Here is a 17,432-nt window from a genome sequence, read left to right as displayed (position 1 = left end):
TGACTGTTGCCAAGTTACTAAAAGCAAAATAACAAAGTGTATGAACAGATGGAAATTACCCAAAAGAGCCTGAAGAACACAAAGAGGACGAGGCAGGAAAATAAACAGGATACTGAGGCAAGGACTGAGGGAAAGATGTCATTATTCATACAAAAAAACAGTAATCATGGAGACAACAACAATGGGACAGAAGGAGAAGTAAAATTAAATGCAAAAGACAGGAAACAAATGTCTACCCATGTAAATCGGGGAATGAATAACAACCGCACTGAAAAAGAGACAGACAGGACATAAGTGAACTTAGCAGAGGGGAAGACAGAAGGATGAGATGGGGGGAGCTCTGTTAATGCTAATTAAACTCTATAAACACAACTGGTAACTAGTAACAAAGTATAATAAGAACTGATACTACAGAATACATCACAATCAAATCTATATATTAAACAAAAGGAGAGACTAATGATAAACAAGAATTCAAACTGAACAGCAACAAGCAAACTTTATTGTCACATACACAGTCATACAGTGTACAACATGTAGTGAAATGCTGTAGTGATTTTGTCACGATTCTGGGTCGGTTCGACCCAGTAGTTTGAGTTCTGATGTTTTGGTTTATTTTTGTATGATTGTTGTGTTTTCGGGTGCTATTATTATTATTGTTATTAGAATTCTTTGTGTCTGTTTGTTCTTGTTTAAGGATTTGTTCTTCGGTCGTGTCTGCTTAGTATAGGTCTAGTTCCATGTGTCATTTTTTTTAAGTCGTGTCTTCTGTCTTTGTAGTTGCTGGTCCGTCTGTGTATCTACCATGTTCCTTTCGTGTGTTCTCCCTGCTGTCACCGTCATATACCATCTTCCGTCTTCCTTCATGTTCAGGTTCGTGTTCTTGTTCAGGTTCAGTAGTTTAGTTGTCCCAGTATAGTTTAGTTCTCCGTTTGCCCATTCTTATTTTTGTGTTCAATAAACCACCTTCACACCTTCACTACTTCCTGCGATTGGATCCTCCTTTATTATTTCCACACAGCTCATCTCACTCGCCGTGACAGATTTGCCCTTTACTGTTAGCGTATTTACATATTTACATAGCTGCAGGGAGACAAATTGCAAACAAGAAAAAAATATAAAGATGGTGTATGTTTTTGTGTTCTGCCAACACTTCCCCTACATTTTTCACTTATATTTGAATACCCTATAGATACTGACAGTTAACCATATTACACAATGTTCAACTTTTTTAATTCAGCTGATGTTTGCTGTTAATATTTTATGCACATTAGTCCAATAATAGTTTTACGCGTGCTGAGGTGTTTTCGTAGTGTTTTATTGTTTCTTTTCTAAAGGGAATGGTTTGAAAATGCTTCCACCACTTGTTATTTTCAGCTCTGTGTTTGCGTGTGTACTGGGAAAATTCACCGCATGCCACTGTGTCAATTTCCAATATCCACTGTCAATGTCCACGCACAGCCAATCACATAGTTTTCCTTTTTGAGTCATTTAGTTAATCAGTAATCAATAACAGTAATTTAATTTTCTACTGATGCTTTTTACCTGATGGAGAGCTTTTATTTAAAAAGTCAGTGTCCTCAAAGACTGGTACCACCAGTGTCACAAACAAGGATGCAGTGGACTCAAGAGCAGACTCAATTGCTCGAACTATGTACAATTTATTGAAAGGAAAAGGAACTTAAACAAGACTGGGTCTAACAGAAATCATTCGCAGGAACTGAGGGAGGCCCGAGGGCGGAGAAACGGACGTAGAACACAGGGAGAACATGGGCGGGAACTTCTGCAAACACGGGAGAAGGGTTTTACTGAATGGGAACCAATTAAAGGGCAGAGGTGAGTGGTACTAGAGGAGAGTCTTGTGCTTACTTGAAAACACCGGCTATTAGGCGGGGAAGGGGTTGCCGTGGGAGCGTTTCAGGGATGGTGGAGAGTGTGGGGAGGCTGGTCCAGGTTCCAAGGTGTCCAGGGAAGTTGAAGTATGGGCTGGAGGGCAGGCTGAGAAGAAGATGTGGTCCTAGGGTTCTGGGCAGACTGTAGAACAGGACGGAAACAGAACCAGCGCTGCTGGTGAGTACGACGGGTGATGAATCTGGAGAATACAGGAGACGGAGAACACATTAACCCACGATCCAGGCACACAGAGTCCGAGCACAGAGGAGGCCAAGTTTACCACGGGTGGTAGCAGGACAAACTGGCGAGGAGTGGCAGGCAGTGCTGGCTTAAAAAACCCTCTAGATGGAGCCCCGGAAATTGGAAGCAGGTGATGAGCAGGCCAACTCCACCCCAGGGGACGGACAACAGGAACCTGGACCACACCCGACCCGACACTCCCACAGCATATGACAGTGGGTGGAGCTTGGCATGTGGTTATTTGAATTTAATAAGTCAAATTAAATCAGGTGTGGTTAGAAATGGCTCTCCAACTGTTTGTCTCCTGTTTCTCTGTGGTAACTATTCTTTTATGCAAAGGTGAGAAAGAAGTTTTATTTTTATTTAATATTTTCTCATTGTGTAGTTTATTACAAGTTCAACTGCACCTCTTTAAAGACTATTGCAGATAAAAATGTGTTCTTTAGATACAAACAAACTTGTGAACCTGCTTGTAGGCTGACACAACATGGGAATGTGAGTCAAAATGGATCAAAGAAGGAACTCTCATTTAAATCCACCTGACCAGGTCAAAGAATTAAATACATTATTATTACAATGCATTAATTTTCTTTTACGTAGTCTAAGTTAAAGTCAAATTTATTTATATAGCACATTTAAAACAACTATTGACCAAGGTGCAGTACATTTAAGATAAAAAAAAGAGGAAGGAAGACATGATTTTAAAAAAAAAATTGAAATTTGAAAAATTAAGAAAAATAAGCATTAAATGAGAAGATTTGAGTAGGAAATAAGACAAATAAAAGTGGTACAAGCTCATTGTGATTTAAAGGCCAAGGGAAAAAAGTAATACATATTACTTTAAAAAAACAAAATAAAACAAGTAATAGTGTTTTTATACTGACAAATACAAAGTCAGTAGAAAGCAACTACCTTGTGACTGGCAGTGCTGAATTCAATAACACTTTATTAATCAAGAGTAACAATAACGAGGACGTTTTAGTTTACCTTTAACAATATCTACTAAACTGGTTAATAACAGGTTTGTTGGCCAGTGAAATTATCTGGATCATAACTGTAAAGTTTCCCTGGTGTTTATAAACCTTCTCAATGGTTACTAATGTTCACTGCAGCTATAATATTGTTATAATGTTGAAACTGGTCATTATAGTACTACATGTTTTAAACTTAGTGTACACAGTCAGGTGGTGTAAATCATAAAACTCCTTTTTCACTAAATGTTTGGATTTGTTTCCCCTTGCTGTTTGGTTAATAAGAAACCAAAATGTGTTGACAAATTCCACATCACTATAATCTGAATCTTTCACCAAAATGTTCACATCAGCAATTCTGGAAGTGCCGAGACATAAATGATTAGAGAACAGATCCAAGTTGAACTTTCACATATTTCCGTTCTCTTTGAAACACGCTTCCTAATGCAAACCAGTCCCTGGTTTAACATATTTATTTTATGTTCCACTTTGCAGATGGTCATTCACAGCTGTTTGGTAAGTATCCAAGAACAATTTAACAACTTCAAGTTTCAAGTTTGATTTCAACCCTGTTTGTTTCCTCTGAGCTACACAATAAGTAGATTCAGTTCAACTCAATTCTATTTTATTCATATAGTGCTAAATCCCAACAACAGTTGGCTTGAGACACTTTTATATATAAGCTATATATAAAAAAGCTATTATAAAGGTAATAGATAGCACTGTCCTCATTTGTGCCACACATTGCTTATTTAAATTTCTGTACTACTTGGAAAAGAAGAAAACTTTTCTCTCCTCCTTTTGTGTTTCTCTCTCTCTCACACACACACACGTTTTCTTAGTTCTCTCCAGCTTTGCATTTAAGCATGCGATTAAAGTACACATGAAACACTTATAAGCTAATTTACATCATGGAGCCTTGTAACACTGTCTGCGTAAATGGATTTAAGAAATAAGTCCTTAAACTTGAAGTTTTTAGAACATGTTCGGCACCATCTTCTGTCAGTGCAGAATGTAACGTCACCATGTTCGTTGGTCGGCTGTGGTCAATAGGTCTACATTTGTTTATGATAGCTAATAGCAGAAGCAATAACTCAGGGGAAAATAAGAGAGTGAAAGTAGACACTACATCCTTGTTTATTGACAGAAAAACTGTTATGTCTTAAATCCAGGTTCACAGACAGAATTGCATCCATGTCAGTTTTTGAGGGCAGGGCTCAATGGCGTAAATTAGCCTTTATACATGTAGTGTTTTAAGACTACTTTGAATCATCTGTCATAATTCAGATTTAGAAGTTTTTGGTTTTGTGATTCAGAATTAAACTCTTTTTCTGTCTGACTTAGTTTTTAGGGCTATTTTTAAAATGTTACTTTTAAATAAAAAATATCAATAAAATTACTTTTAATTTTATGATAAAACAAATAAATAATTTGTAAATCTAATAGACCCAAATTGTATTTACAATAGAATGTAGAAAACGCATGAGTGGTGTGATTTGGCCCTCACATTGCATTAAATTGAATTGAAGTGTGGATTCGTCTCTGATTCATACAGCTTTAACTCGCATTTGTGGATGGAGAACTCTGTTCACAGAGAAAGATGTCAAAGTTCAAATATTTCTGAGCTCATGAAGTGTTTTCCATGAACGAATGATCCCTGCTTTTAATGAAGCGCTGCCTGAAGGACCTAAGATTACAGGCATTGTTAAATTGCATTTTCATTTACATTTTACACAGGATCTTTGCTGGAATTGGATTAGCAACAAGTATTAATAATCTGTCAGACTATAGTTTTTATCAGTCATCACCAGCCACAATTACTGTAAATCTTCTCCTTTTCATAGATGTTATAGTAGGGACATGTTTAAATTACCAAACATTACAGAAAAATCATGTAAAGTTACCTGATAGTGATGGGTGACGTTTGTAGCTAAGCAGGTCCTGTAGCAGCACCGTTTCCAAAACACTACTTTTGGGAGTGTCACCTGTACCGAAGTTTAGGTGTTGCATTATTATTTAGTTTTGCTTTGTGATCTATGGCTCCTTAAAAAAATCTTCAACTCAGGACACTTTCATTTGTATAACAGATTGTTAGAAAATGCATACAAATTTAGTTTTGTCATCAAGGATGCTGAGAAGCAAATGTTTTCTTTCTTTTTTTTTCTAATTGTGTGGTTGTGGTTTGTTAACAGAATTAAATGTTGACAACAGGAAATTAGGGTGTCCTGATTGTTTAAGAGTTGTCATTGTGAAACTAGGTCTTAAAAATGTATCATTTGTATGATATAAACATAGTTACAGAGGACAAATAATTCCCAGTGGTTCTAATTAAGTAATTTTATGTATGAATTGATGAAGTGGTCTTATAGTAGCAGTAAATCTCAACTGTGTTAAAATATTGTTAAAATAAAATAAATGTAAATGTAAAGTTGTAATCCTGTGTTACAGCTGTTTGTAACATGTTTTTTAAAGAAAAAGCTAATATCTCAATGAGTGTAAATGTTTCGATGTTTCTATTCATAAAAACGCGTGATTTAACATTAAATCACATCTGAATCCTCAGTTTGTACTTGACAGAATTTATGATACATGCAATAAGGATTGTCTGGAGATTGTTTTACCACTTTAACAATAAAGGTGTGTTAGCTATACAAAATATGCACATTAAACAAAATGCCATCAAAATTATGGGTAGACTGTTGTACTTTTAAAAACTTCATACTGTTAGAAACGTTCGCTTTTAGAGTGTGATTTTCCTTTTCTATAATTCAGTTATGTGTCCTGTATGTTCTCTCAACAATCTGTGGTCTCTGTGTTTTGTTTTCAGACATCAGATTAGCCGGGTCTGGATCAACTCGATGCTCTGGCAGAGTAGAAATTTATCACAATAACATCTGGGGAACAGTCTGTGATGATGGCTGGGACCTAAATGCTGCTGAGGTGGTTTGCAGACAGTTAAACTGTGGACCGGCACTGGAAGCTCCTCGGAACCCTTCCTTTGGTGAAGGAACTGGAGAAATATGGCTTGATGAAGTGACCTGTTCAGGCAGTGAAGACTTTCTGACTGACTGTCCCAACAGTGGATTTGGCAACCACGACTGTGACCATTCTGAGGACGCTAGTGTCATCTGTTCAGGTGAGATATATTCTTGGTCATTCACAAGATGTCAAATACTGTAAAGAAAACTTATTTTTACATCAAACGATACAGACTTATAATGTAAAGGGCAAATGAGTTAAAACAGGTACAAACAGAAGGTTAAATAGTTTGTGTTAAATAGCCAAGAACGGCATCTAACTTTAAATCTGATTAACACAGAAAAGAAAATGTAACGAAGTGATTTTGAAGTTTAAAGTTTGTTTTAAATTATGGATGTGGAAAAGTCAGACAGCTAGAGAGAGGAGGATAAAGTGTGAGAGGGCATGGGCTGATTAGATGTTAACAGTGTGACTGGATGTCCCCATGTTTGAGGCCAGATGCCCTCTCCGAAGGTGTGACACCCAGTGAGAAAGTAGGAAGTTGGAGGAAGCTCTTGGTGAAAGTGAATCTGGCTGCTGTCGACTCCTCCGTGGACATGAAAGACCCAGCTGTGATGGAGTCTGTCATGAATTCGGTAACTTATGTTAAGAAATCTTAGTAAAGTGTCTATACTGCTTTTGAAGGAAAAAACCTTCCAGATGTTTTTAAAACAGTCTTAGATTATTAATATTCCCAGAAAAAAATGCTTTATTTGCTTTTTTCTGTGTCTCTTTCATGTAAAATTTCATTTAAAATGTAACTATAACAGACTATAATTTGTGGTGTAATCAGTAAATTCTCTTTTCTGTTGTGCAGATCAAAAATGAGTTGGGAGGTACGGCTGACGACCTAAAAGTGAGCTGGTGGAAACTTCCAGAAAAGAAAGATATCAAAAAACAAGAGGCGTGTACTCCATAGTTCACACTGATTTGTTTCAATAGCTGGATGAAGGCGGCTTACGGCCTGTAAAACTGATGTGATTCATTTAATCTTTACTTTTCACATGATATCTGTGTGACTGCTTGCTTTCTGTTGTGGTTCATAATCTCTCTCGTTTGATGACTTATTTCTCTGATGATTTTCCAAAGAAGACGAGCTCTGTTGGTGCCTTCAGAGAAATATTACAGTCAAATATGAAATTTAATATTTGCTTTGAATTGAGGTCAAGTGAAGTGATTTTCAAGGTAAGGAAGTTATATTTCCCTGTGGTTTGCATCATGAAAAACAATATGGAAATATATCTTCCTTGACCTTCCTTGCCCATAATGAATTGTTCTTTGTCTCTCACAAAGTTAAATTCAAACCAATTTATCTGAGATGTTTTGAAGTGACTGATAAATTTCATCCGTGTGTTTTACCAGGACGCATTTCACATCAAACCTGCATATTAACTGAAGCTTCAAATATTTTTGTCTATGTTAGTGAAAAAAGCATTTCTTTTTAATTCTTGGTTTTTATTGCATAATAAATTTACATTGCATGATCACTTGAGTTAACCTACTCTTCCCTTTTCCGTGGTTTTATTTCATGAGTGTTCTGAGATGTGCATTACTGCGCAAAAGTCTTTGGCCATCCCTTCTTTTTTATATTTTGTGTGAGAAATGGAAGATAGAATCATTTAATTAAAACGTGCAAAACTCTATATATAGATGCATTTTTGCTTGAATAATTCATACCAGTGTTATGTGGCTTATCAAATAAAAAACAAAAATCAAAAGCATTCCACTGGAAATGGTCTGGTTGAAGGGCTGGATTGAAAATAAATGAAAAAGCAGCCAATTTCCAGAGAATAACTCAGAAAGCCTTGAAAACTGTTGCTCAAGAGCACTTTAAAAATTAGAAGAAAGTCTGTTTCCTTGGAAGTAATATATAGAGAAATGAGGGATGACTACACTTTTTTCACAGTACTGTAATTATGTTTTGTTTAGTTGGTTGAATTTATATGTGTCTTGAATGCTGTAGCCATGTTACTAACACTATTATAAATCATCAGTAATGTATCATTATTATGTGTGAGAATAAAAGGTTCTTGATTCAAAAATACTCGGTGAGCCTTTTGTGTTACTCCAGTTGCAGCCTGCGACCACTAGAAGCAACAGAGTCTTGTTTCCCCGCTTAAGACGGTTGTACGCATGCTCGTACGTCAGGAAGGAAGGAGTGTCCTCTCTCCAAGATGGCAGCGATCATAGACAACAGCAATGCCGTAGGGGCGACAAAGAGAAAGCACCTCGGTATCCCAGAAGCGGTTTTTGTGGTGGGTAAACCCGGACATTTCTCGCTGTGTCGCTGGTTTGACTTGTTATTACTCCGCTGAAGACACACTTGTAGCTGTAGCTTCCGGTGTGCGGGTGCAGCATGCTGGCTAACAGCTAAGCTAACAGATAATCCTGCTGTGTGTGCAGGCTGGGCGGCAGCTCGTTTCCATCTATGGACATCACTGCATTATTGTCACTATGCCTCGTTTCCTCTTTAGGCTTTAGGTCAGTTCATCCAGCCACACATCAGTCTAACTGGAGGCTGCTTTGGTGACATTAGCCTCATCCGTGCATAATCAGGCAGTAAGATGAGCACAATTAGATTTAAGGTGTATAGTGAATACGTCCGAACATGTATGAGCTTCTGCTCTCAGGTGTCCTGTCTCCTGACAGTTGCAAATACAGCAGAAAGTTAAGCGTCACGTGATCTGCAGGTTATTTTTCTCCTTTAGGATGGGCATTATATCACAGGGCCCACTGCCGTGTCTTCAACGTGTTTGTTTCATGAGGTCAGCAGTTCAAAGCTCCACCGAAACTAGAAAATATTGATCTTCATTTACTTAGAAGCACCTTAGGTGATTAGTTTTCAGTAATTCATCACTTATTTCACTGCTAATCTTCACTCATGTATGTCCTTTGGCCTTTGCTGAGCAAATACATACAATTAAAACTAGAGTTGGTCTGTCGATTACAGGTTGAGTCACACATATACCTACATGCATGTGCATGTCAGAGCACAGTGCAGTTTAATGTAGTCTCCATCTCCACCTGTCAGCCACCACGTCCAGCTTTGCTTCCTGGATGTGTAATCTCTCCGTTTCTGCTCCCTCTATCCCTCACTCACCTGTAAGGAGCACATGTACATTTCTAATCAAAAGCTGAACATCAGATTCACAGATATTATAAATGTGATTTTAAAATGTGTTTGTTTCAGATTTTTATGGTGGAAACAGTTTGAGCTGTTGCAAGTCCCAACAGATCTTTGACAATAAAAGCCTTGTCAAAAAATGAAGTGTTTCTGACCAGTAAGAGTCTAAGAGGCCTTTAATTTGAAGGACATGGTACTATGAGATCTTTAAGATACATGGGGCCCGATTATTAAACATCTTGACAGTGTAATAAAGTAATTTCTAAAGTTATAATGTTGTTCTTTCTGTAGAGTTGCCTTTTATTTGTCCTCATTGACGTCCAAATCACCAGCTATTCCATAACGTACAATGTTTTTTGTTACAGAAGAGTTGACGTCATAAGTTTCTTAACATTAACTTACTGAAAACGTGGCACGAAGATGCCGTTCGAAAAATTTATTCTGAAATGATTCTGCAATTTGTAGACTGTTGAGCCTCTGCCTGTATTTAACCCTGAGGAAATCTGCCTCTCCAAAATGCTTCTTTTATACCCAATCTTGTGACTGACGTGTTGCCAGTTAACCTAATTAGTTGGAAAACTTTCTTTCTAGTACCACTATTGTTGCCCTCATCCCAACTGTTTTGGAATTGAGGTAGTACATAATCTCTCCAGTGTGTGCTGGTGCCCAAATCACCTCGCTCATGAGGCATCCCAATCTGATGCCTAAACCAGCTCAACTGTTTGCTTTCTGGTTTATTGTTATTGTTTAGTTCATTGTTAGTTAATCTTGCTTAATGCTTTCTTTCTCTCTTGCCTGGATTTTCAGGAGGATGTCGACTCTTTTATGAAGCAACCCGGCAATGAGACGGCGGACGCGGTGCTGAGGAGGCTGGACGAACAGTACCAGAAATATAAATACATGGAGCTCAACCTGTCTCAGAAGAAACTCAGGTGACACCAGTGAAGGAACACTTAACCTTGTTGTTATTGGCTTATACAGAGTTTGACAGAGGTCATTAGAGTTTGGTGTTAATATGGGACATCATCAGCTGGTGGACATAATTTCTGAGTGATAATCAAAGATTTGGACAGATATTAAAGACATTTAGTGAGCTTTTTAAAGGAGAGCATCAGCAGAATTTAGAAGAATAAGGACACACTCCACACATGCTCCATAATAACATCCAAATCACATCTCTTTGCTCGCAGGTTGAAAAACCAGATCCCTCAAATCAGACAAACGCTAGAAATCCTACGACACATGCAGAAGAAGAAGGTGCGTACGGTTGTTGTGAACCAACTTTAAAATGTTACCATTGTGTGACACCAGTGTAATTATGTGTTGAGCCTGTTGTAATTTGACTTGATGTTAAGTGAATCAAACAAATAATGGTTTGAATTCATTTAGAGGGATGCCTGTCAGGTCAAAGGTTATTTCTGTAGCACATTTTAAACAACCTCAGTTGACCAAAGTGCTGTACAATTTATATAAAATGTACACTGTATACAACAGTCGCAAAATCCACAATAAGTATACACAAAAAAATCTAAAACAAGTAAATTAGACTGCATTTGCATGATTAAAGACGGAGTACTCTGCTCAACTAGACCCAAAAGCAAGTGAGAACAAATAGGTTTTTAAAAATGATGGGCAGCTAAAAGTTCTGTATCCACTGAGACTCTTAAAGCAACTGGATACTGAAATCGACTGGAAGCCGGTTTAAGGCGGCCAGTACAGGTGTAATGTGATCGATCAAAGTGAGCTGCTGCATTTTGTACAGCTTGTTTGATCAGAGCTAACATATAAGAGTTACAACAGTCTAGACGAGAGGTAATAGAAATGTCAAATATCACACCAAGGTTCCTTACAAGTTAGAGGTTAAGAGACCAATGGCACTGTCATCCCCATCTAACAGGTTGGACTGTCCAATTAAAATAATTTCCGTTTCGCTTTTGTTCAGATTAATGAAGTTTATCTCCAACCATGATTGTATATCTGAGACAGTTCACCAGTGCCTGAATAGAAGCGTAGCTGCTGGTTTGTATAGGCGATGACCTACATAGCTGTAGGTTATCTGCAAAGCAATGAATAGAGATGTGGAAATGAAATTGTGGGAACCTCAAACAAAGCACAATACTGTGCAGAGTACGCAAGAAAACTGTCGCTGCTGAAGGTGGAAACCACAAACATGTTTCATCACTTCATGCAAAATCATACTATTGAGTACAGACATGTTACAAAGAAGGAGATACTATATATAAACAAATGGCTCAACCAAGTGTTGCTAACTGCTCTCCATATGAAAAAGGCAGAGGAAGCAGTGGCTGGAAATGACTGATGTTGTAACTTTGTGGAAAAGCAGAGCTTTAAGCAGCTGGTGAAAACGCTTGATCCAAGTCAAAAAGTCCCATGTAGAAAGTATTTTTAGCTTTACTGTGTGACAATGTTGTGCAGCTGCTGGAAATATTACACGGCTAAGTTACTTTAATTATTGTTAAACTAAAGATTGAAGCAATCATACTGCACTTTACATCCTTACATCACACATCAGCTCTACTGTTTACAAATGATCCAATGTGGTATTGATTATGTAAATTTCAAAGCCAAAATCTTAGCTGTTTAAAACATGACTTCATCAGTTCAAAAATTATGTAATTCAGTGTATAAAAATGTATCTTGTTAAAAAAATAATACTGTTTTTTTTAAAAGGACCAATCTGCACATATTTTATTACACTTGGTTAAATAATGAGCCAATAACTTAATATTTTATCACATTATCAATCAGGCCACTTAACACAGAAATAACTAAATCTTTTAGTGTTTGTCTGACTAAACCACAGAGACTTCTTCATTTAACTGTGAGATTGTCGAGTTCAAAGCGGTGGTGATGCTTGAAGGTCGGCCAAAGTTAAAGTGTGTGGCAGAGAAATTGATAGTGAAGCACCTTTAACCAGGTTTGCTTTCCTTCAGGAAACCACAGAGCCAATGGAGACACACTTCCTGTTGGCTGACAATGTTTACTGCAAGGCGTCAGTGCCACCCACTGACAAAGTCTGCCTATGGTTAGGGGTAAGTATTCTCAGTGAGCATTTTATTTCAAGGATAAAGCCAAAAAGTAATGAATCAAAAAGGGCTGTCTTGTGGACCTTATTCATAGAAGAGTTAATTAGATGAAGCTTAGCGTTTCCAGCGTTTCCCTTTTTTTCCCACCCTGACGTTTTCTCCTCACAGGCAAACGTCATGTTAGAGTACGACATCGATGAAGCTCAGGCTCTGCTAGAGAAGAACCTCTCCACGGCGTCTCGCAACCTGGAGACGCTCGAGGAGGATCTGGACTTCCTGCGAGACCAGTTCACCACCACTGAAGTCAGTATCCTTCCGCAGCGTAGCCCGCCCAGGCGGAGGTTACACCACTGATGGCACTGACAAAGCTCTCTGAAGCAAATATGGTTCACTTTTCAGTGAAAAACGGCGACATCTAGTGGCCAAACTACTGGTTTTCCATTTGTGTGAGTGGAGGGCATGACCTCACACTGTACTGCTGGTGTTGTTTCAGTGCAGCTTATTACACACAGGATTTCAGTTGTTATTTGGAAATGACTTAATGAGTATAAATGATTCACTGTTTAGAAGAAAAAGCATTGATTCTTGAGGTGCATTCACCATAAAGTGAAAGTAAGTTGCCTCTGTCAGCTTTCACTTAAAAAATAATGTCCAGACTTAAGACGGAGTGTAACAAACAAATCAACCCAGAGGTTTATTTGTTTGTTACACCAGAGCTGCAAAGATAATTTAATAAACGGCTTAGGCTGCTCAGGCATGAGTCACTGCTCTCCAGTGTTTTTTAGACCAGACGATTCATTGAGTAACTTGTTTGAGTGATAAACCAATGATTTAAAAAAAGAAAAGAAATATTGGTTGATAAGAAACACAGCATGAAGTGGACCATGACAGATGATAAACTGCAGTTTTGCCCATTAAAAACTGAAAATAACCTTCAAGATGATCCTTTAAGGGAGTAAACCCATATGAATCGCTCCCTGGAAGTCCCTGCTGGTCACCAGCATCACTTCACTGGGTTCACTGATTTCTCTATCAAACTTTAATGAGAGGATGATGAGAGCTGGGTCTCTGGTTATGACCTTCAGTACACTTGAAGGAAGATCATCAGCTCATGAGTGTGACTGGAAGCTCCAGCTGTGTGAGTCAGACCAAAAAAATGTATCTGGTTATTCGAGGTCTAACAGAAGTGTACAACACGACTGTTTACTGCTACTTGTAGTGATGGAAAACCCTGTTTGGTGCTGGGCCAGTCCCAGAGTCACAGCCTCTGAGACACAATCATAGTGAGTCTGTGCGTCTGGACGTTCCTGATGTTGCACTGTAAAGTGCACGGCCGACAGACGTTTAGATCTGCATCTCTGCAGACTTCGCCAAAGGCAATCAGCCACAGTTCATAGAGTGGAAGTTAAACGCCGTTATAGAGGACGCCTGCGATAAATATTACAAAATAATATTGTTCAAAATGAGCAACCAACCAAGCGGTAATAATTACATGAAGTTGAATGAGGGCAAGATGTACTCCTCAGTTTACAGTCGACCAGACACAGCAGGTAAGCGTGACAATGTTTTGTAATGTTGGTTAACTATTTCACGACTCCAGACCAAAACATCAATCCAGACGAGCCCTCTGTTGCTCCTTAACTCGCTGCTCCCTCCAGATATGGCACGAGTCTACAACTGGGACGTGAAGAGAAGGAGCAAAGAAAACCTCCTCAAATCAGCAGACAAGTCTTAATATCGACAGGACGGCGTCCACACCACCTTCTGCTAAATATCTCTCCTTAGTCAGTACTAAAAAGAAAAAAAAAACGTAAAAAAAAAAACAAACCCCGTCCCCCAGACTCACGTGTATGTTCACCCCGGAGCTCGGCGCGTAGAGGGCGTGTTGGAAATCTTTCCTCGAGCTGCGTCTTTGAGTTGATTTCTGTGCCCTCTATGCAGCCAGCCTCCAACTTCCACCAGTACTGTTTTCTGTTGATTTGTTACTTTTTAAAGTATTTTTTCAAGTAAAAACTAACAAAAGCAACGAGGCAATTTTTGTATTCTTTTTAAAGATTTGAGTATGTTTCTGTCGTTTTATTTGATTGTTTTTGGCAGATTGTGAGCGAGGGCTCTCTCACGTCATCTTCTCTTTGCATTTTCCTTCCTTACTGACCGGACTCTCCTGTTTTTTAGTTATTCTTTTTTGTTCCTCCTTCAGCAACATCCACATGCAGGACTTTAAGTTTCTAAAACCACGCTGTGAGTAGAATAAAGCTCGTAGGAAAACCATCATCTCCACAGGAGACGAACAACACAATAAAACTAGTTTGGACTGTAGTCCTGCTTCACACCCACCACTGCTCCTCCTCCTGTCCTTTGACCTTCCACACTCACCCATCTCCTCCTCCTCCTCCTCCTTTTTACCACTGTTCTGTCTGTATTTATTTGTCTCTCACTGTATTCATTAAACGATGAATGAAGTAAAAGGAGAACACTTGGGCAAAGAGATGAGACCTTGACCTGGTGCTGTGTGTATTTTTTCAGCAGAGAAAGAAAGTGTGTAAATAAGTGCAGTGAAACATGTACGGAGGCCAACAGGAAGCGATGCAGGGAAACAAATGAGTGTCTGGGTCTATTATAGTGAACTGCTTCTGTTAAAAGAAGCTTCAGGTAGACAATAGCTGCTCAAATAGTAGAGATCTTTTTAAATGGGGCTCATGTTGAATATGCGATAAACCTATAAGAAAGAACTCGAACAAAAACTAGTTGAAAATTGAGTTTTATGGATTTTTTGTGTGTGTAAACTTCCTGCATTGATATACCAGCATAAGTAGCCCCTCCCCCAAAATAATGTAGCATCTGCGCTGAAGCACAAGATTGGATGGAAAGGAAACAGAGCTGATAACATGCAGTCTGCTTACAACAATAAAAATATTTCCCGTCACTGTTGGAATAAATAAGTTCTCACATAAATTGTTTACACTTCTCGAAGTACAGGACTGAGAGCAGTAGATGGTGGACGAAACCACAATGAGATACATGAGGGAGTCTTTGTTTTCTGTCTGTAGATAAACCAGTAGCTTACACTGCTGTATACCAGTGCATAGTCTTTCAGCCTCATCCACGAGACAAGGCAGGTAAGGCTTTCCAAGTTCCAAACTTATTTACCTCAGATGAATGAAAACAGATGACACGTTACATGGTGTAATCACAAATAGTGTATTAAAGTATTTAACAACTAAGAACTCTTCGCTCCCTCTATAGGAGTTGAGAGGTAGGTGCTGCTAAATTAAATACACTTTATAAATGCAGATGTTTCAGCAGGTTGCTGGTCTGGAGCATTTTTCCTGACAATGAAACGCGTCAATAATCTTTAAAAAAGCAAATGTTGCTGCCCATCAGTCTGGTAAACGTTTTAAGGCCAATTCCAAACTGTTTGAAGTTCATCATTCTGCAGTGAGAAACGTTATTCACAAATGCAAAACATTAAAGAGTTCCCACAATCATTCAGGAGTGGACAACCGTGCAGTTTCACCTCAAAGTTAGACCGTGCAATGCTCAGAGAAACTGCAGAAAACACCAGCCCTACATCTCAGTCTCTAAATTTCATGACAGCACAATTAGAAAAAGACTGACAGAGAATAGCTTGTTTGGAAGGGTCTTCTCTCTGAAAAGAAGCAGCACACCTGCTAGTGGACAGATGAGCCCAAGGTGGATATGTCTGGCTCTAAAGCACAGCTACATGTGAGTCAACCGTGAACTTTTGTGTACAAAGTGTTCGAGAGTCAAATGTGAGGCCATCCGTCTAACTGAGTGATGCAACACGGCAATGATCCCGAGCACAGCAGCAAACAGATGAATGCCTGCAAACCTCAATGGACTGAAGCAGCAGTGCAAAGAAGAGTGGGCTAAAAGTCCCACAATGATGTGAGACACAGACAAAGTCATACTTCAAGTTACTGCTACCAAAGGTGGTTTTACTACTGTATCAAAGGGTTTATTTAGTATATCACACTGATTAGGTTTTGTGACATAAATGATGATATGCCGTGTTAATCTTAAGACCTCAATGTTTTTTAATGTCCTGATATATTATTTTTTAGAATTAAAAGATGGTGTGTTTTGTTTTTAAGACTGTAGTTTCATAAGTGCACAGATACACTGAAGGGGTTAAACCAGTTTTTCACTGATTTGTATCGACGTCATCGCCATCGATTATATGTTGCTGACAGAAATTAGTTACCATCCTCATCCTTGTAGTAATAAAAGAAAACATTGTAGAAAGATCTGACTTTTAGGTGTAATTGTTCAAACCTTGCAAAATAAACCCTGTTAAAAAAATTCAGATTTGCGTATCATGCGTAGCAATGAATTTCTTGTTGCTTTTCTTTGCTATTGCCCTCCTGCACTGGCTTCACTTTTCACCTCTTTTATGCATCTATATATTGTCTGTGTACAACACATGTTCTGTCCTTGCAATACAAGGTTGAAAACAACAAGGTTGCAACAAAACGACAGTAGAGATAAAAACCTTTCAGCCCCTGTAAGGCTACAGCCGTGGTGACATCAGTGTTTTGTATTCAGTGTGAAAGCAGCCTCAGTGAAACCAAAGCCAAGGATCCTGGCAGAAAACGGTGCAGCGTGCCCGTAAATCACTCTGTTAGTTTCCTCTTGGATAAGAGCCCTAAAGGAGATTGCTTTGCTGTCAGCATGAACCTACTTTCCATCATATGAAAGACATCTCACAAAATACTTTCCCTTGATCACTTCACAGGTCCTGAGGTGACTTTGTCGGCACCCTTGAATGTTTCTTTTTGTTTCCTGCCGAGCCAAGATTCAGAGCCTTTCAAGGCCGAGGAGGTTTTTCTGTAAGGGGGGAAAGGACCAGCTGACAGAGTGTATCTTTCGAGATCAGCAAGTTCATGTGACTTTCTGTGGAGTGTGTGTCGGAGCCGGAAAAGGAAAGTAAATTACTTCACTCACAGGCTGCAGGTCAAACTAGCACTGAAACATTAAAAAACACTTCCAGACCACAAGAGCCTTGTGGACTTCTAGGAAAGAAGAGGCTACTAACATAAAGCCTGTGTTTCTGCTGGCTGCTTATTTCACACACTAGCGTATGTTTTACCGGAAAATGACTTCTCTTTGGGAGTAATG

General features: G+C 38.7%; 2 protein-coding genes across 2 annotated transcripts in view; both read left to right on the top strand.

Annotated features, from left to right (window-relative positions):
• The window catches only part of LOC120721889 (deleted in malignant brain tumors 1 protein-like), a 70,930-nt gene extending 62,779 nt beyond the window's left edge, over window positions 1-8,151 (top strand). The window contains exons 11-14 of the mRNA XM_040012526.1: window positions 3,600-3,620; window positions 5,932-6,240; window positions 6,582-6,718; window positions 6,940-8,151. Coding sequence (XP_039868460.1) covers window positions 3,600-3,620; window positions 5,932-6,240; window positions 6,582-6,718; window positions 6,940-7,041 — 569 coding nt within the window. The 3' untranslated portion in view covers window positions 7,042-8,151. The remainder of the gene's footprint in view (window positions 1-3,599; window positions 3,621-5,931; window positions 6,241-6,581; window positions 6,719-6,939) is intronic.
• Window positions 8,152-8,248: 97 nt separating this feature from the next.
• Window positions 8,249-14,794, top strand: vbp1 (von Hippel-Lindau binding protein 1). The gene is made up of 6 exons (XM_040012529.1): window positions 8,249-8,377; window positions 10,054-10,178; window positions 10,437-10,503; window positions 12,201-12,299; window positions 12,462-12,600; window positions 13,952-14,794. Exons 1-6 carry the CDS (start codon window positions 8,297-8,299, stop codon window positions 14,026-14,028), a joined length of 588 nt encoding a protein of 195 aa, XP_039868463.1. The 5' UTR covers window positions 8,249-8,296; the 3' UTR covers window positions 14,029-14,794.
• The last annotated feature ends 2,638 nt before the right edge of the window (window positions 14,795-17,432 follow it).

This window comes from Simochromis diagramma, unplaced genomic scaffold (genome assembly GCF_900408965.1).
Source record: "Simochromis diagramma unplaced genomic scaffold, fSimDia1.1 OVJJ01000612.1, whole genome shotgun sequence".
Lineage (NCBI taxonomy): Eukaryota > Metazoa > Chordata > Actinopteri > Cichliformes > Cichlidae > Simochromis > Simochromis diagramma.
This window is presented reverse-complemented; position numbering and strand designations above follow the sequence as displayed.